This window comes from Somniosus microcephalus, chromosome 28 (assembly GCF_052327205.1).
Source record: "Somniosus microcephalus isolate GS21.2 chromosome 28, FLI_Smic_1.0, whole genome shotgun sequence".
NCBI classification, from domain to species: domain Eukaryota; kingdom Metazoa; phylum Chordata; class Chondrichthyes; order Squaliformes; family Somniosidae; genus Somniosus; species Somniosus microcephalus.
In genome coordinates, this window is record NC_141014.1 from 41,580,131 (window position 1) to 41,599,655 (window position 19,525).

At 55.8% G+C, this 19,525-nt stretch overlaps 1 protein-coding gene across 1 annotated transcript; it reads left to right on the top strand.

Moving 5' to 3' along the window:
- Positions 1–3,838: 3,838 nt before the first annotated feature.
- On the top strand, positions 3,839–18,539 carry mgp (matrix Gla protein). Its single transcript, XM_085969014.1, has 4 exons — positions 3,839–3,983; positions 11,244–11,273; positions 14,463–14,532; positions 16,131–18,539. Exons 1-4 carry the CDS (start codon positions 3,929–3,931, stop codon positions 16,339–16,341), a joined length of 366 nt encoding a protein of 121 aa, XP_085825140.1. The 5' UTR covers positions 3,839–3,928; the 3' UTR covers positions 16,342–18,539.
- Positions 18,540–19,525: the final 986 nt, after the last annotated feature.

Genomic DNA, 19,525 nt, shown 5'->3' on the forward strand with positions numbered 1-19,525 from the left:
TCCCTCCGACAGTGCGGCGCTTGCTCAGTACTGCCCCTCCGACAGTGCGGCGCTCCCTCAGTACTGCCCCTCCAACAGTGTGGCGCTCCCTCAGTACTGCCCCTCCGACAGTGCTGTGCTCCCTCAGTACTGCCCCTCCGACAGTGCGGTGCTCCCTCAGTACTGTCCCTCCGACAGTGCGGCGCTCGCTCAGTACTGCCCCTCCGACAGTGCGGCGCTCCCTCAGTACTGCCCCTCCGACAGTGCAGCACTCCCTCAGTACTGCCCCTCCGACAGTGCGGCGCTCGCTCAGTACTGCCCCTCAGACAGTGCGGCGCTCCCTCAGTACTGCCCCTCCGACAGTGCGGCACTCCCTCAGTACTGCCCCTCCGACAGTGCAGCACTCCCTCCGTACTGCCCCTCCGACAGTGCGGCGCTCGCTCAGTACTGCCCCTCCGACAGTGCGGCGCTCCCTCAGTACTGCCCCTCCGACAGTGCGGCACTCCCTCAGTACTGCCCCTCCGACAGTGCGGCGCTCCCTCAGTACTGCCCCTCCGACAGTGCGGCGCTCCCTCAGTACATTCTCTCCGACAGTGCGGTGCTCCCTCAGTACTGCCCCTCCGACAGTGCGGCGCTCCCTCAGTACTGCCCCTCCGACAGTGCAGCGCTCCCTCAGTACATTCCCCCCGACAGTGCGGCACTCCCTCAGTACTGCCCCTCCGACGGTGCGGCACTCCCTCAGTACTGCCCCTCCGACAGTGCGGCGCTCCCTCAGTACTGCCCCTCCGACAGTGCAGCGCTCCCTCAGTACATTCCCCCCGACAGTGCGGCACTCCCTCAGTACTGCCCCTCCGATTGTGCGGCGCTCCCTCAGTACTGTCCCTCCGACAGTGCGGCACTCCCTCAGTACTGCCCCTCCGACAGTGCGGCGTTCCCTCAGTACTGCCCCTCCGACAGTGCAGCGCTCCCTCAGTACTGCCCCTCCGACAGTGCGGCACTCCCTCAGTTCTGCCCCTCTGACAGTGCGGCGCTCCCTCAGTACTGCCCCTCCGACTGTGCGGCGCTCCCTCAGTACTGCCCCTCCGACAGTGCAGCGCTCCCTCAGTACTGACCCTCCGACAGTGCAGCGCTCCCTCAGTACTGCCCCTCCGACAGTGCGGCGCTCCCTCAGTACTGACCCTCCGACAGTGCAGCGCTCCCTCAGTACTGCCCCTCCGACAGTGCAGCGCTCCCTCAGTACTGCCCCTCCGACAGTGCGGCACTCCCTCAGTTCTGCCCCTCTGACAGTGCGGCGCTCCCTCAGTACTGCCCCTCCGACTGTGCGGCGCTCCCTCAGTACTGCCCCTCCGACAGTGCAGCGCTCCCTCAGTACTGACCCTCCGACAGTGCAGCGCTCCCTCAGTACTGCCCCTCCGACAGTGCGGCGCTCCCTCAGTACTGACCCTCCGACAGTGCAGCGCTCCCTCAGTACTGCCCCTCCGACAGTGCAGCGCTCCCTCAGTACTGACCCTCCGACAGTGCAGCGCTCCCTCAGTACTGCCCCTCCGACAGTGCAGCGCTCCCTCAGTACTGCCCCTCCGACGGTGCAGCGCTCACTCAGTACTGCCCCCCCGACAGTGCGGCGCTCCCTCAGTACTGCACTGGAGTGTCAGCCTGGATTTTGTGCTGAAGTCCCTGGAGTGGGGACTTGAACCCACAACCTTCATGACTCAGAGGCGAGTGCGCTGCCCACTGAGCCACAGCAGACATACGCAACGACTGAGCCTCCACGGCCCTCGGGGGTAGAGAATTCCAAAGATTCACCACCCTCTGAGTGAAGAAATTTCTCCTCGTCTCAGTCCAAAAAATTCCGACCCCTTATCCTGAGACTGTGACCCCTGGTTCTAGACTCCCCAGCCAGGGGAAACATGCTCCCTGCATCTACCCTGTCAAGCCCTGTGAGAATTTTATATGTTTCAATGAGATCACTGCTCATTCTTTAAACTCTAGAGAATATAGGCCTCTCCTTCCTTCTTATTTAAGGACCTGGATTGGAAGTACACGGACTCATTTCCCCCGTACCCCAGTCGACAGAAGGGAGTCTCATCCCGTCCAGCCGGGCTGGAGTTGGATGTGGGTCCCAGAGAGGTGAAGCCAGTGTTCCGCCCACAGCACCATCCTGTTCCCCCACAGCAAGTTATTTCCGAATGTCGGGGAATGCTTTTATATTTAGCGAGAGTCAGTGTCTGGTGAATTTTTAAGCTGATAATAAACGAGGCTGGGACCCAGAGCCAAGGAGCGAACATCAGGATGATTGTTTAGTTTGGAAACGTTATCTGGTGAGAACTTGTGGTGAACATTTTTAAACATGTTTTCAAATAGTTTGGGATGAGAGAACGTTTTCATAGGAACCGGTTTAAAGAGACACTCTGTGCGAAACAGAATAATCTCACCGTCAATACTGTGAGATTATTCTGTTTCACACAAAGTGCCTCTTCACTGAAACCAATGAAATGTTGCTGCTGGGATTGCCCCTTGTAACAATTTACCAGGTGGAAGAAAGACTTGCATTTCTATAGCGCCTTTCACAACCTCAGGACGTCCCAAAGCACTTTACAGCCAATGAAGTACTTTTTGACGTGTGGTCACTGTTGTAATGTGGGAAGCACGGCAGCCAATTTGTGCACAGCAAGCTCCCACAAACAGCATTCAGGAAATGACCAGATCATCTGCTTTACGTATTGGTTGAGAGATAAATATTGGCCCCAGGACCCCAGGGAGGACTCCCCTGCTCTTCTTCAAATAGTGTCGTAGGGTCTTTCACATCCTGAGAGAGCAGACCTTGCTTTAATGTCTCAGTTAAGGGGCTCAGTGGGTCGCACTCTCACCTCTGATTCAAAACTCTGTGGGGTCAAGTCCCCACTCCAGAGCCTTGAGCACAAACCAGGCTGACATTATTGACAGTACTGAGGGAGCGCCGCACTGTCAGAGGATCAGTAATGAGGAAACGCTGCACTGTCGGAGAGGCGGTACTAAGGGAGTGCTGTACTGTCGGAGCTGCCATTTTTCGGATGAGACATTAAACCGAGGCTCCGTATGCCCTCTGAGGTGGACGTGAAAGATCCTATGGCACTACTTTGAAGAGCAGGGAAGTTCTCCCCAGTGTCCTGGGGCCAATATTTATCCCTCAACCAACATCACTAAAACAGATGATCTGGTCATTATCACATTGCTGTTTGTGGGAGCTTGCTCTACGCAAATTGGCTGCCGCGTTTCCTACATTATAACAGTGACTACACTTCAAAAGTACTTCATTAGCTGTGAAGCGATTCGGGAATTCCAGGGGTTGCGAAAGGCGCTATGGAAATGCACGTTCTTTCTTTTTACCTGATACCTCAATAAAATATTCGTTCAGAAATATCAAATGTTTCCCCAGATCTGCTGGTGAATCTGTTGGTCTTCCCCCCTCGCTCCGCTCTGCTTCCTCCCTCTCGCTCCCTGTTCTAGCTGTAACAATCGGTTGTGAGTGTGACATTCTGTACGTCACTGCAGAAATCACAACTGTTTGAAGGAATGAAACTTGACCTGCGCCCCCCGCCTCCCCCGCTCCTCCATCTCCCTGTGTCCGATCCAAACACTCACCCTCTTAACAAACCCACACCTTCACTATTCTGTGAATTCAGGACTTCTTGTTACCTGAAAAAATACTTTACTGAAAATAAAAAATCTCGCAGCGAGCCAGCTTGGCTCCAGCTGCCGGTTTCATAATAGTTCCTCTGTCTGTTCTCTGGGACCCTTTGCCAAAAATGCCCACACCCGTCATTCTGAGAATTAGTCAGAACTCACTTCGCTGTGTAAATAAACCTCCCCCTATAACTGTCACCCGAGCCCAGCTCTCCTCAGACACACACACAAACGCACGACGAGCTTGTTGGTGTATCGGAGCCACGATCGGAGCAAGAGCTGAAACATGAGGACCCTGATTCTGCTCAGTCTCTGCGCATTGGCTGCTGTCTGTATCGCAGGTAGGATCTCTGAGTGACAGCTTAGAAAATTACTGCAAATCTCCAATAAATAAAACTCAGGAGATTTCACTCAGCAAATTCTCAGGGTTGAGAATCAGCTGTTGAGGTCAAGATATTAATCAGAATCTTGGCTGTTAATTTATTATTTAGAACGTCAGCTGTGACTCAGTGGGTCACACTCTCTCCTCTGAGTCAGAAGGTTGTGGGTTCGAGTCCCCACTCCAGGGGCTTCAGCACAAAATCCAGGCTGACGGTCCCAGTGCAGTACTGAGGGAGCGCCGCACTGTCGGAGGGGCAGTGCTGAGGGAGCGCCGCACTGTCGGAGGGGCAGTGCTGAGGGAGTGTTGCACTGTCGGAGGGGCGGTACTGAGGGAGCGCCGCACTGTCGGAGGGGCAGTACTGAGGGAGCGCTGCACTGTCGGAGGGGCAGTACTGAGGGAGCGCCGCACTGTCGGAGGGGCAGTGCTGAGGGAGTGCTGCACTGTCGGAGGGGCAGTACTGAGGGAGCGCCGCACTGTCGGAGGGGCAGTACTGAGGGAGTGCCGCACTGTCGGAGGGTCAGTACTGAGGGAGCGCCGCACTGTCGGGGGGGCAGTACTGAGGGAGCGCCGCACTGTCGGAGGGGCAGTACTGAGGGAGCGCCGCACTGTCGGAGGGGCAGTACTGAGGGAGCGCTGCACTGTCGGAGGGGCAGTACTGAGGGAGCGCCGCACTGTCGGAGGGGCAGTACTGAGGGAGCACCGCACTGTCGGAGGGGCAGTGCTGAGGGAGTGCTGCACTGTCGGAGGGGCAGTACTGAGGGAGCGCTGCACTGTCGGAGGGGCAGTACTGAGGGAGCGCCACACTGTCGGAGGGGCAGTACTGAGGGAGCGCTGCACTGTCGGAGGGGCAGTACTGAGGGAGCGCCGCACTGTCGGAGGGGCAGTACTGAGGGAGCGCCGCACTGTCGGAGGGGCAGTGCTGAGGGAGCGCTGCACTGTCGGAGGGGCAGTACTGAGGGAGCGACGCACTGTCGGAGGGGCAGTGCTGAGGGAGCGCTGCACTGTCGGAGGGGCAGTACTGAGGGAGCGCCGCACTGTCGGAGGGGCAGTGCTGAGGGAGCGCCGCACTGTCGGAGGGGCAGTGCTGAGGGAGCGCTGCACTGTCGGAGGGGCAGTACTGAGGGAGCGCCGCACTGTTGGAGGGGCAGTACTGAAGGAGCGCCGCATTGTCGGAGGGGCAGTGCTGAGGGAGCTCTCCGCTGCACTGTCGGAGGGGCAGTACTGAGGGAGTGCTGCACTGTTGAAGGGGCAGTACTGAGGGAGTGTCGCACTGTCAGAGGGGCAGTACTGAGGGTGTGCCGCACTGTCGGAGGGGCAGTACTGAGGGAGCGCCGCACTGTCGGAGGGCAATACTGAGGGGGCGCCGCACTGTTGGAGGGTCAGTACTGAGGGAGCACCACACTGTCGGAGGGGCAGTACTGAGGGAGCGCTGCATTGTCGGAGGGTCAGTACTGAGGGAGCGCCACACCTTCGGAGGGGCAGTACTGAGGGAGCGCCGCACGGTCAGAGCGGCAGTACTGAGGGAGCGGGGCACTGTCGTTGGGTCAGTACTGAGGGAGCGGGGCACTGTCGTTGGGTCAGTACTGAGGGAGCGGGGCACTGTCGTTGGGTCAGTACTGAGGGAGCGGGGCACTGTCGGGGGGGCAGTACTGAGGGAGCTCTCCGCTGCACTGTCGGAGGGGCAGTACTGAGGGAGCGCCGCACGGTCAGAGGGGCAGTACTGAGGGAGCGGGGCACTGTATTTGGGTCAGTACTGAGGGAGCGCCGCACTGTCGGAGGAGCTGTCTTTCGGATGAGAAATTAAACCGAGGCACCGTCTGCCCTCTCAGTTGGAGGTGAAAGTTCCCACAGCACTATTCAAAAAGAGCTGGTGTCCTGGTCAATATGTATCCCTCAACCAACATCACTAAAAGAGATTACCTGTACTTCCCCACAGACAAGGGCAAGTGAGCTATCCAGCCCCACGCCCACCTGTGCCTGGTGTCTCGTCCTGGGCAGGTGCTGATAGTTTGCTATCGGCCAGCTTGGGAGAGTGGGCCATGGCAATCTGAAAATGAAGGAGGAACAGCGCCAGTTCAATTAGTTAGAGCAGCGACTTCCATGGTTAGTTACTTCCATGTCCCAGTAATTTCCAAGTTTATGAGTAACAGATTGTACAAATTACAATGGCTGGAGTCCCGTGTCGTGGAACGGCTGGTTTGGCCAGAATGAGTACAGCTCGCTGCCCATGGAGCTGTGGAGAATAATCCCCAGCGACTGGAGGCGGGGGTGGCCCCAGAAATAGCACAGAGAGCAGAGAGGTGAGATTCAGCCAGCAAAGCATTCAGAGCCTTTCATAAGCAGAGAGAGCCCCTTCAATCAGTCCCAGTCACCCCTTGGTTGATGTTAAGGAGTGTCTGTAGACTCGGTCACTGGTCCTATAACTGGGGGGCGATTACATTAACCCCCCGCCCCCTGTGTGAGTCCAGCTGACTGATCTCAGCTGGCGTAAACATTCCAGGGGAAGATGTTCTCTGCGTGTTCTGTGTAACTGAAGCTTTTATACAGGAGCTTGCACAGTGCACTCAGAGCAAGTCTTCCACTGTGTGAGTGGAGGCCCGCCTGCCCTGTGGAGGGAGAGGTTGGTTTGGATTCTTGCAGGAAGCCTGTGGGTCACCGGGAGACCCGTCCTCAAAGCAAAGGGCACTGGATCCCATTCTGCACTGACAGCTGCTTCTCGCTGCTTTGTTCTGTTTGACTGTTGTGAGCCCAGAGTTTTGAGGGACAGGGATTGTTCTCAGCACTGAATCACAACACCCAGACCGTCTGTGGGTTCAAGTGGTCCGTGCAAACCAAGAGAGTGAGACACAGAGATCCCCAATTGGGACACAGAGAGATCCCCAACGGGACACAGAGAGATCCTCAATGGGACACAGAGAGATCCCCAATGGGACACAGAGATCCTCAATGGGACACAGAGAGATCCCCAATGGGACACAGAGATCCCCAATGGGACACAGAGAGATCCCCAATGGGACACAGAGAGATCCCCAATGGGGACACAGAGAGATCCCCAATGGGACACAGAGATCCCCAATGGGGACACAGAGAGATCCCCAATGGGACACAGAGAGATCCCCAATGGGACACAGAGATCCCCAATGGGACACAGAGAGATCCCCAATGGGACACAGAGAGATCCCCAATGGGGACACAGAGAGATCCCCAATGGGACACAGAGAGATCCCCAATGGGACACAGAGAGATCCCCAATGGGACACAGAGAGATCCCCAATGGGACACAGAGAGATCCCCAATGGGACACAGAGATCCCCAACGGGACACAGAGAGATCCCCAATGGGACACAGAGAGATCCCCAATGGGACACAGAGAGATCCCCAATGGGGACAGAGAGATCCCCAATGGGAAACAGAGAGATCCCCAATGGGAAACAGAGAGATCCTCAATGGGACACAGAGAGATCCTCAATGGGACACAGAGAGATCCCCAATGGGACAGAGAGATCCCCAATGGGAAACAGAGAGATCCTCAATGGGACAGAGAGATCCCCAATGGGAAACAGAGAGATCCCCAATGGGACACAGAGAGATCCCCAACGGGACACAGAGAGATCCCCAATGGGACACAGAGAGATCCCCAATGGGACAGAGAGATCCCCAATGGGAAACAGAGAGATCCTCAATGGGACACAGAGAGATCCCCAATGGGACACAGAGAGATCCCCAATGGGACACAGAGATCCCCAATTGGGACACAGAGAGATCCCCAATGGGACACAGAGAGATCCCCAATGGGACACAGAGATCCCCAATTGGGACACAGAGAGATCCCCAATGGGACACAGAGAGAACCCCAATGGGACACAGAGAGATCCCCAATGGGACACAGAGAGATCCCCAATGGGAACACAGAGAGATCCCCAATTGGGACACAGAGAGATCCCCAATGGGACACAGAGAGATCCCCAATGGGACACAGAGAGATCCCCAATGGGACACAGAGAGATCCCCAATGGGGACACAGAGATCCCCAATTGGGACACAGAGAGATCCCCAATGGGACACAGAGAGATCCCCAATGGGAACACAGAGAGATCCCCAATTGGGACACAGAGATCCCCAATTGGGACACAGAGAGATCCCCAATTGGGACACAGAGAGATCCCCAATGGGACACAGAGAGATCCCCAATGGGACACAGAGAGATCCCCAATGGGACACAGAGAGATCCCCAATGGGACACAGAGAGATCCCCAATGGGGACACAGAGATCCCCAATTGGGACACAGAGAGATCCCCAATGGGACACAGAGAGATCCCCAATGGGAACACAGAGAGATCCCCAATTGGGACACAGAGATCCCCAATTGGGACACAGAGAGATCCCCAATGGGACACAGAGAGATCCCCAATGGGACACAGAGAGATCCCCAATGGGACAGAGATCCCCAATGGGACACAGAGATCCCCAATTGGGACACAGAGAGATCCCCAATGGGACACAGAGAGATCCCCAATGGAACACAGAGAGATCCCCAATGGGACACAGAGAGATCCCCAATGGGACACAGAGATCCCCAATGGGACACAGAGATCCCCAATGGGGACACAGAGAGATCCCCAATGGGACACAGAGATCCCCAATGGGGACACAGAGAGATCCCCAATGGGACACAGAGAGATCCCCAATGGGGACAGAGAGATCCCCAATGGGGACACAGAGAGATCCCCAATGGGACACAGAGAGATCCCCAATGGGGACACAGAGATCCCCAATGGGACACAGAGAGATCCCCAATGGGACACAGAGAGATCCCCAATGGGGACAGAGAGATCCCCAGTGGGACACAGAGAGATCCCCAATGGGACACAGAGAGATCCCCAATGGGACACAGAGAGATCCCCAATGGGGACACAGAGAGATCCCCAATGGGACAGAGAGATCCCCAATGGGACACAGAGAGATCCCCAATGGGACACAGAGAGATCCCCAATGGGGACACAGAGAGATCCCCAATGGGACACAGAGAGATCCCCAATGGGACACAGAGAGATCCCCAATGGGACACAGAGAGATCCCCAATGGGACACAGAGAGATCCCCAATGGGACACAGAGAGATCCCCAATGGGGACACAGAGAGATCCCCAATGGGACACAAAGAGATCCCCAATGGGACACAGAGATCCCCAATGGGACACAGAGAGATCCCCAATGGGCGACACAGAGAGATCCCCAATGGGACACAAAGAGATCCCCAATGGGACACAAAGAGATCCCCAATGGGACACAAAGAGATCCCCAATGGGACACAAAGAGATCCCCAATGGGACACAGAGAGATCCCCAATGGGACACAGAGAGATCCCCAATGGGACACAGAGATCCCCAATGGGACACAGAGATCCCCAATGGGACAGAGAGATCCCCAATGGGACACAGAGAGATCCCCAATGGGACAGAGAGATCCCCAATGGGGACACAGAGATCCCCAATGGGACACAGAGAGATCCCCAATGGGACACAGAGAGATCCCCAATGGGACACAGAGAGATCCCCAATGGGACACAGAGAGATCCCCAATGGGACACAGAGAGATCCCCAATGGGACACAGAGATCCCCAATGGGACACAGAGAGATCCCCAATGGGGACAGAGAGATCCCCAATGGGACACAGAGAGATCCCCAATGGGGACACAGAGATCCCCAATGGGACACAGAGAGATCCCCAATGGGACACAGAGAGATCCCCAATGGGACACAGAGAGATCCCCAATGGGACACAGAGAGATCCCCAATGGGACACAGAGAGATCCCCAATGGGGACACAGAGAGATCCCCAATGGGACAGAGAGATCCCCAATGGGGACACAGAGATCCCCAATGGGACACAGAGAGATCCCCAATGGGACACAGAGAGATCCCCAATGGGACACAGAGATCCCCAATGGGGACACAGAGAGATCCCCAATGGGACAGAGAGATCCCCAATGGGGCACAGAGAGATCCCCAATGGGCGACACAGAGAGATCCCCAATGGGACACAGAGAGATCCCCAATGGGGACAGAGAGATCCCCAATGGGACACAGAGAGATCCCCAATGGGGACACAGAGAGATCCCCAATGGGACAGAGAGATCCCCAATGGGACACAGAGAGATCCCCAATGGGACACAGAGAGATCCCCAATGGGACACAGAGAGATCCCCAATGGGACACAGAGAGATCCCCAATGGGAACACAGAGAGATCCCCAATGGGACACAGAGAGATCCCCAATGGGGACACAGAGAGATCCCCAATGGGACACAGAGAGATCCCCAATGGGACACAGAGAGATCCCCAATGGGACACAGAGAGATCCCCAATGGGCGACACAGAGATCCCCAATGGGACACAGAGAGATCCCCAATGGGGACACAGAGAGATCCCCAATGGGGACAGAGAGATCCCCAATGGGTGACACAGAGAGATCCCCAATGGGACACAGAGAGATCCCCAATGGGACACAGAGAGATCCCCAATGGGACACAGAGAGATCCCCAATGGGCGACACAGAGATCCCCAATGGGACACAGAGAGATCCCCAATGGGGACAGAGAGATCCCCAATGGGACACAGAGAGATCCCCAATGGGACACAGAGAGATCCCCAATGGGACACAGAGAGATCCCCAATGGGACACAGAGATCCCCAATGGGGCACAGAGATCCCCAATGGGGACACAGAGATCCCCAATGGGCGGCATTCTCCAGGGCGATGGCTCTGGGTTATGGGTATAATGTCCTATGTTTCTGATGTGACCCGGTGTAAGGGCTGGGCCTGTTGATGTTATTGTGGACGGGGTTTGAGGTGTTGGAGCGACCTCCCTCTCTCCGCTATTTTAACGTTCCTGCCGAGTCCGGCACCGCTCACTGTAGAAAGAGGTTTCTTCCAGTAACACTGCCAGCACACTCCGTCAATCAGAACGCTGCCTTGTGTGGATTTGTCATTTCATTATCAGGGGTGTGAGAGGCGGGAGAGGGTAAATTCTCCCAATGCACATTCCTGGCCCAGTCACTGGGCGAGGTCCAGCCCCCAGAGTCAGCGCCCACATCTCAGTTACATCCCAGCCAGACTCAGCGAATTCCGTGTTTCTCTCGGTTTTACTAATTAAGGAATGTCGGTTTTACTAGTTGCGGTTTGTTGGTTTTGCTAACTACTGCTTTTTTCTTATTGCAGATTCCTCGGAGTCCAATGACATAGACGATGGTAGGTTGAACTTTATAAACTGACTCTTTGTGGCAGGATGTTTGTGTTGGGGAAACATTGAACGAAGTGTAGTCTTAGACTGGGACGCACACTGGGACAGTGACACTGGGACAGTGACACTGGGACTGTGACACTGGGACAGTGACACTGGGACTCACACTGGGACTGTGACACTGGGACAGTGACACTGGGACAGTGACACTGGGACTCACACTGGGACTGTGACACTGGGACAGTGACACTGGGACTCACACTGGGACTGTGACACTGGGACTCACACTGGGACAGTGACACTGGGACAGTGACACTGGGACTCACACTGGGACTGTGACACTGGGTCAGTGACACCGGGACTCACACTGGGACAGTGACACTGGGACTGTGACACTGGGACAGTGACACTGGGACAGTGACACTGGGACTCGCACTGGGACAGTGACACTGGGACTCACACTGGGACAGTGACACTGGGACTCACACTGGGACTGTGACACTGGGACTCACACTGGGACTGTGACACTGGGACAGTGACACTGGGGCTCACACTGGGACTGTAACACTGGGACTCACACTGGGACAGTGACACTGGGACTGTGACACTGGGACAGTGACACTGGGACAGTGACACTGGGACTGTGACACTGGGTCAGTGACACTGGGACTCACACTGGGACAGTGACACTGGGACTGTGACACTGGGACTCACACTGGGACTGTGACACTGGGACTCACACTGGGACAGTGACACTGGGACAGTGACACTGGGACTCACACTGGGACTGTGACACTGGGACTCACACTGGGACAGTGACACTGGGACTCACACTGGGACAGTGACACTGGGACTCACACTGGGACTGTGACACTGGGACAGTGACACTGGGACTCACACTGGGACTGTGACACTGGGACTCACACTGGGACTGTGACACTGGGACTCACACTGGGACAGTGACACTGGGACAGTGACACTGGGACTCACACTGGGACTGTGACACTGGGTCAGTGACACTGGAACTCACACTGGGACAGTGACACTGGGACTCGCACTGGGACTGTGACACTGGGTCAGTGACACTGGAACTCACACTGGGACAGTGACACTGGGACTCGCACTGGGACAGTGACACTGGGACTCGCACTGGGACAGTGACACTGGGACTCGCACTGGGACAGTGACACTGGGACAGTGACACTGGGACTCACACTGGGACTGTGACACTGGGACAGTGACACTGGGACTCACACTGGGACAGTGACACTGGGACAGTGACACTGGGACTCGCACTGGGACTGTGACACTGGGACAGTGACACTGGGACTCACACTGGGACAGTGACACTGGGTCAGTGACACTGGAACTCACACTGGGACAGTGACACTGGGACTCGCACTGGGACAGTGACACTGGAACTCACACTGGGACAGTGACACTGGGACTCGCACTGGGACTGTGACACTGGAACTCACACTGGGTCAGTGACACTGTGACTCACACTGGGACTGGACAGACTAGATGCAGGAAGGATGTTCCCGATGGCGGGGGAGTCCAGAACCAGGGGTCACAGTCTAAGGATAAGGGGTAAGCCATTTAGGACAGAGATGAGGAGGAATTTCTTCACCCAGAGAGTGGTGAACCTGTGGAATTCTCTACCACAGAAGGCAGTTGAGGCCAATTCATTAAATATATTCAAGAAGGAGTTGGGTATATTTCTTAAGGCTAAAGGGATCAAGGGATATGGGGAGAAGGCAGGGACCGGGTACTGAATTTGGATGATCAGCCATGATCTCATTGAATGGTGGAGCAGGCTCGAGGGGCCGAATGGCCTACTCCTGCTGCTATCTTCTATGTTTCTATGTGACACTGGGACTGTGACACTGAGACAGTGACACTGGGACTCGCACTGGGACAGTGACACTGGGACACGCACTGGGACAGTGACACTGGGACTGTGACACTGGGACTCACACTGGAACTGTGACCCTGGGACTGTGACACTGGGACTCGCACTGGGTCAGTGACACTGGGACTGTGACACTGGAACTCGCACTGGGGCAGTGACACTGGGACTGTGACACTGGGACTCGCACTGGGACAGTGACACTGGGACAGTGACACTGGGACTCACACTGGGACAGTGACACTGGAACTCATACTGCGACTGTGACACTTGGTCAGTGACACTGGGACAGTGACACTGGGACTCTCACTGGGACTGTAATACTGGGACTCACACTGGGACTGTGACACTGGGACAGTGACACTGGGACTCACACTGGGACTGTGACACTGGGACAGTGACACCGGGACTCACACTGGGACTTTGACACTGGGACTCGCACTGGGACTGTGACGCTGGGACAGTGACACTGGAACTCACACTGGGACTGTGACACTGGGACTGTGCCATTGGGACAGTGACACTGGAACTCACACTGGGACAGTGACACTGGGACTCACACTGGGACAGTGGCACTGGGGCTCACACTGGGACTGTGGCACTGGGACAGTGACACCGGAACTCACACTGGGACTTTGACACTGGGACTCGCACTGGGACTGTGACGCTGGGACTCACACTGGGACAGTGACACTGGGGCTCACACTGGGACTCACACCGGGACAGTGACACTGGGACTGTGACACTGGGACAGTGACACTGGGACGCACACTGGGACTCACACTGGAGCTCTGACACTGGGACTCGCACTTTGACAGTGACACTGGGACTTGTACTGGGACTCACACTGGGACAGTGAAACTGGGACTCATACTGGGACTCGCACTGGGACAGTGACTTCCACTGGGACAGTGACACTGGGACTCGCACTGGGACAGTGACACTGGTACTGTGACACTGGGACTCGCACTGGGGCCATGACACTGGGACTCGCACTGGGACAGTGACACTGGTACTGTGACACTGGGACTCACACTGGAACAGTGACCCTGGGACTGTGACACTGGGGCTGTGACACTGGGACTGTGACACTGGGACTCGCACTGGGGCAGTGACACTGGGACTCGGACTGGGTTTAAAGTATCAAACTGTAAGATGAATGTTGAGGTGGGTGAGTGTGTATTAAGGGAATATAATTGTCAGGAATGTTGATTTAAGGGAGTTATTTTTTCGAAAGGCTGTTCTCTCTTCTGATGAATTGACTCCACTCATCTCCATTCCCTTTTAGTCCTGTTCCTTGGCAGGGGAGATGCAAACTCCTTTATGAGACAGCTGAGACAGAACAATCCTTGGGAGAGGTTGGTGATTGTTTAAAATCTTGTCAGGCTCATGTGCTGAAAGCCAATCTGCTCTTAAAACCATGTAGCGTGGGAAGTCCCGGGTTTGATTGTGGTCTGGTCTGAGTTAGTGGATCTGACTGTTATGGGGATGGGCGGGCTCACTAGAATCGGTCTCCAGCCCTGAGCTAGGCAGGTGGGTGGGAGGGGGGGGTGCGGAATCAGCCAAGGTTCCCCCCGCCCCCATCTAATTACTGTGGGATCTTGCTGTGAGCAAATTGGCTGCCCCGCTTCCTACATTGCAACAGTGACTACACGTCAAAAAGTACTTCATTGGCTGTAAAGCGCTTTGGGACTTCCTGAGGTCATGAAAGGCGCTGGAGAAATTCTGTCTTTCTTTCTATCCAGTGATTCCATCTGGAAAGTTAGTGCGTGGGTGAAGACAGAATCTTGCTGAGTGGTGATGCCCTCCCTGTTCAAATATCCCACCAACGCTCACAGTCTAGATCGCACACGACGGAGTGCGGCACTGCCGACAGCATTGCACTCCAGGGGGAGTGGGTGGGTTCAGGAGACGACGAGAGAAACACCAAGAGGATCCCGCGGGTCGGTGTTTCGGGCAGGGGCTGACTGTCCTGGTATAGGGCTCAGTGGGTGAGTGCCCCACCCAAAGTGGGACTGAGGCACACAGTCCAGGAAGATCCCAGCCCAGACCGAGGCACCCAGTCCAGGAAGATCCCAGCCCAGACCGAGGCACCCAGTCCAGGAAGATCCCAGCCCAGACCGAGGCACCCAGTCCAGGAAGATCCCAGCCCAGACCGAGGCACCCAGTCCAGGAAGATCCCAGCGCAGACCGAGGCACCCAGTCCAGGAAGATCCCAGCCCAGACCGAGGCACCCAGTCCAGGAAGATCCCAGCCCAGACCGAGGCACCCAGTCCAGGAAGATCCCAGCCCAGACCGAGGCACCCAGTCCAGGAAGATCCCAGCCCAGGCCGAGGCACCCAGTCCAGGAAGATCCCAGCCCAGACCGAGGCACCCAGTCCAGGAAGATCCCAGCCCAGACCGAGGCACCCAGTCCAGGAAGATCCCAGCCCAGACCGAGGCACCCAGTCCAGGAAGATCCCAGCCCAGACCGAGGCACCCAGTCCAGGAAGATCCCAGGCTCCGTCCACAGTCTGTCCAGGAAGATCCCAGGCTCCGTCCACAGTCTGCCCCGATCTGGAGCAACAACTCAATTCATAGAATCATAGAATCACACAGCACTGAAAGAGGCCATTCGGCCCATTATGCCCGTCCTGGCTCTTTGAGCAAGCTCTCCAATCAGTCCCACTCCCCTGCTCTTTCCCCAGAGCCCTGCAAATTTTTTCCTTTTCAAGTATTTATCCAATTCCCTTTTGAAAGTTACTACCTGTCTTGAACCTGCTTCCACCGCCCGTTCAGGCAGCACATTCCAGATCACAGGGTGAGATGAGGACGGGTGGGAGGAGGCTCGTGTGGAGCATAAACACCGGCACGGACCGGGTAGGCCGAATGGCCTGTTTCTGGGCTGTACATTCGATGTAATTCACAGTGAAAAGTTATTTATCTTAAAAGGCTAATTATTCCCGATCTATTGCAGCTCCTTAAACCGATTCAAGTCTCCACGTGAGAGGAACAGGGAGAAGTGCGAGGAGTACCGGCCATGCGATCGTCTGGCCAGGCAGGTCGGCCTCAAGCGGGCCTACGGGAAATTCTTCGGCAGCAGGAGGCAGCGTCCTAGCGGCTACCGGCAACAGCGGCCCCGGAGACAGCGAGCCTATCGGAACAGGAGGCACCACTACAGATACTAGGTGGTGCCGCCAAGGGAACGACAGCAAAAAAAAAACACACACACAACCAAAATAAAACCAGCAATTAGCAGGATAATGTTACCTGGGATACGCGTCAGGAAAGCCCATGGCGAGTGCGAGCACCAAGCCTAAACCAGCTTCCCCGGGATCCAATCCAACTGACGTCGCGAGAATCCGCTTCTCCTGCTGTGGGCCCCACAACCACTCCAGGCTGTGGCGCTGATTGGCATTGGGTTACTTTCTCCTTCGGAACACACGCGCCTTTACTTCGTGCCACAGCCAGCGGTCCCCCCCCGGCTGGGCTTCACACCAAACCCTTGGGTGGCCCTGAGCCCAGTGGGTTCAGGCCTGGCCTTAAAGGAAGCTCAGAACGGCACTGAGGCAAGGGGCTAAATCCGCCCCCCCACCTCACCAACCTGAGGCTGTCAAATAGTCATTCGCCCCCCGCCCCCCCCCCTCCAGATTGAAGACGTTAGCGAATGGTGACAAGGGGCTACAGTTATTGGCACGGCTCCCAGTTGATAAAACAGCACAGGAGGAGGTGGGAGTTTAGCCTGTGGGGGCGTGCCTGGGTGAGTGTTGTAGAGACGGGGCACAGCTCTCACTGACCGTCGGCTGCTACTGTACCAAGGGGAGAGACAGCTGCGGGCTGCCAGAGAGCGAGAGGGCCGAAGGGGATCTCCTCACCACCGGGGGGGCTACAGATCTGGGTAATGCAGTCTCTCTCCAGTGGAGTCACTAAATTGGTACAGTACCCGTTAAAGTGGCCCCAAAGGTGCTGTCCTGGTTATGTTGCTGGACTAGTAACCCAGAGAACCTGAGTTCAAAGCCCAGATTGTGAATTAGAATTGATTTTAAAAAAGAGAAGCTGTCGGAATGTCGTAAAAACCCAACTGGTTCACTAATGCCCTTACCCGGTTTGGGCCTATGTGTGACTCCAGTCCCACTCCACAGTGGTTGACTCTTAACAGCCCCGCTGAAGTGGCCCGGCGAGACCCTCAGTTGGATCACACTGTTACACAGTGGTTCAAAAACCCGGCGGTTCACCACCTTCTCGGGGCAACTAGGGACGGGCAATAAATGCCGGCCCTGCCAGCGATGCCCACACCCCGAGAATGCTTTTAAGAGCCTGTTATTGAGACTAAACGGGTGAGTGATTACAGTGAAAGTCTCTACAACCCCAGCACCTTCCCCTCTCCTCCTCATGTGAGCAGCTTGAACAGCCTGAAAAATCAGACTCTTGTTTGCGTTCCCCACACAGGCCGACCGGGCCCACAGCACAGGCCCCACATTTAGAAGGAAGAATCGAGGGGCCTCGAGCCGAGATTTGTCCTGTTCAGTCTCTGGGGTTTCTGGTTAAATTGCTGGCCTCTCAGTCCCAGCCGGGAGAGAGAGGTGACTGCCCCACGGTCCACTCTGTCAGCTGAGCTCTCTCCTCCACCTTTGCAGCCAGATCACGCTGATGAATTTATAATGGGCAGTAATGGTTCACTCGTCAAGCTGTGTGTAAAAGGGAGAGAGAGAGGGAGGGAGACAGAGAGAACGAGAGAGCCAGAGAGAGAAAGGGAAGTGACATTAGAAACATTAAACATAAGGGGAGGGGAATACAGATGGGCAAGTGTTTACTTAAAGTGGGGAATGAGGTTTAAAAACGAGCGTGGCTCCAATGTGCTGGGCCTGGGCAGACTCTGCCTTTGTGTTGTCCTCACTGCGCTGTACTGGGGCAAAATTGATTCCATCAGTACAATCAATACATTCTTCAGTACAATCGAACAAGGGAAATAGCTGCAGCAACAGAGACCCAGGGACGAGGTGACTTTCTGAGGGGGCGGTTAGAGTTCAGAGCCCCACATTATTGCCCCTACCTAACCTGTTACGTGTGACCCCAAATCCACTCCCCCACCCCTTCACCCACCCACCCCCCCCCCCCGCAGACACCTTGGGCTCCCCCCTCCCGGTAACACTATCCTTCTTGCTAAATATCTGTAATCACAGCACCCTGAAGTATATCAGCAGAGAGAAACAGAGGCTGTAGACAGCAAGTATATACCCTGTAAATAGAGCCTGCCAATATCTCAACTCACCTACTGCTCCTTATCCATCTCTGTCTGAAGCTTACAACCTAATCATTATACGCGCAGTCACTGAAATGTACAATGGCATTTACAGAAATATCTAATAAAGAAATATAGAAAGTCTCTCTCTGTGCTCTCTTTGTACTGAAGATATCGCGGCTCCCTGTACTGAAACAGGTTTGTCTGTCTCACCCCTGCCCGATCGCACGTCTCACTCTGAACGTTTCACCCACACTAACAGCATTCTCAAATCAACTGGGTATCAAAACCAGCAGCATTTACTCAGCTGCCCACTGCCCCAAGGCTCAGCGGGGCACTGAGCCCCACAGGCCCGGAAGGTCGGAGGCACAGTCCGCCCGCCGCCTGCGCTGAGCCAGGTGATCTTGGCTGAGGGTCTGAGGTGGTGAGGTGGGGGGTGGGTGGGGCGGGGGGCTACAATTTGCCTCTTCACCCCTGGGTATGGGAGTGGGAAGGTCAGACAGTTCCCCTGCTCCCGATCGCTGTCCCGCTGGAACGCACGAGTGTGCGGATATTTCACGGGGAGAAAACCGGGCTGGGCCGCAATGCCCTCCATGGTCGAATAAATTCACTGGCCAGGTGCACACATGAAGAACGGCCAGTTAGCTCAGGTCCTGGCAGCTTGCTGGTGCCAGCTGTTTGAGGGTAAGCTCACGGGTTAACCCTCCCAGCAGGAGCCTCACCCCCCGGGACATTCATCCGCCCAGCTACATTTACCAGCCTGCACTTTGCGACTTTGAGATTCCTGCATGCAGCCTCCCCTATCCTGAGTGTGTATTGGGGAGCTGGGTGCGTGCTCCCGATGACGGAAGGCATGGAAAGTTCCGGAGGTGGAGCTACAGGAACAGGAGGAGGCCATTCAGCCCCTCGAGCCTGTTCCGCCATTCAATGAGATCATGGCTGATCTGTGACCTAACTCCAGCCACCCGTCTTTGCCCCATATCCCTTAATACCCCAGGACAATGATCCCTTCTGGATAGTTGAGTAAACCTGCAGTACCCGCCCTTCATCTGGAGTGAGACAAGACTGACTCCTGGAGCGGAGTGAGACTGACTCCTGGAGCAGAGTGAGACTGACTCCTGGAGCGGAGT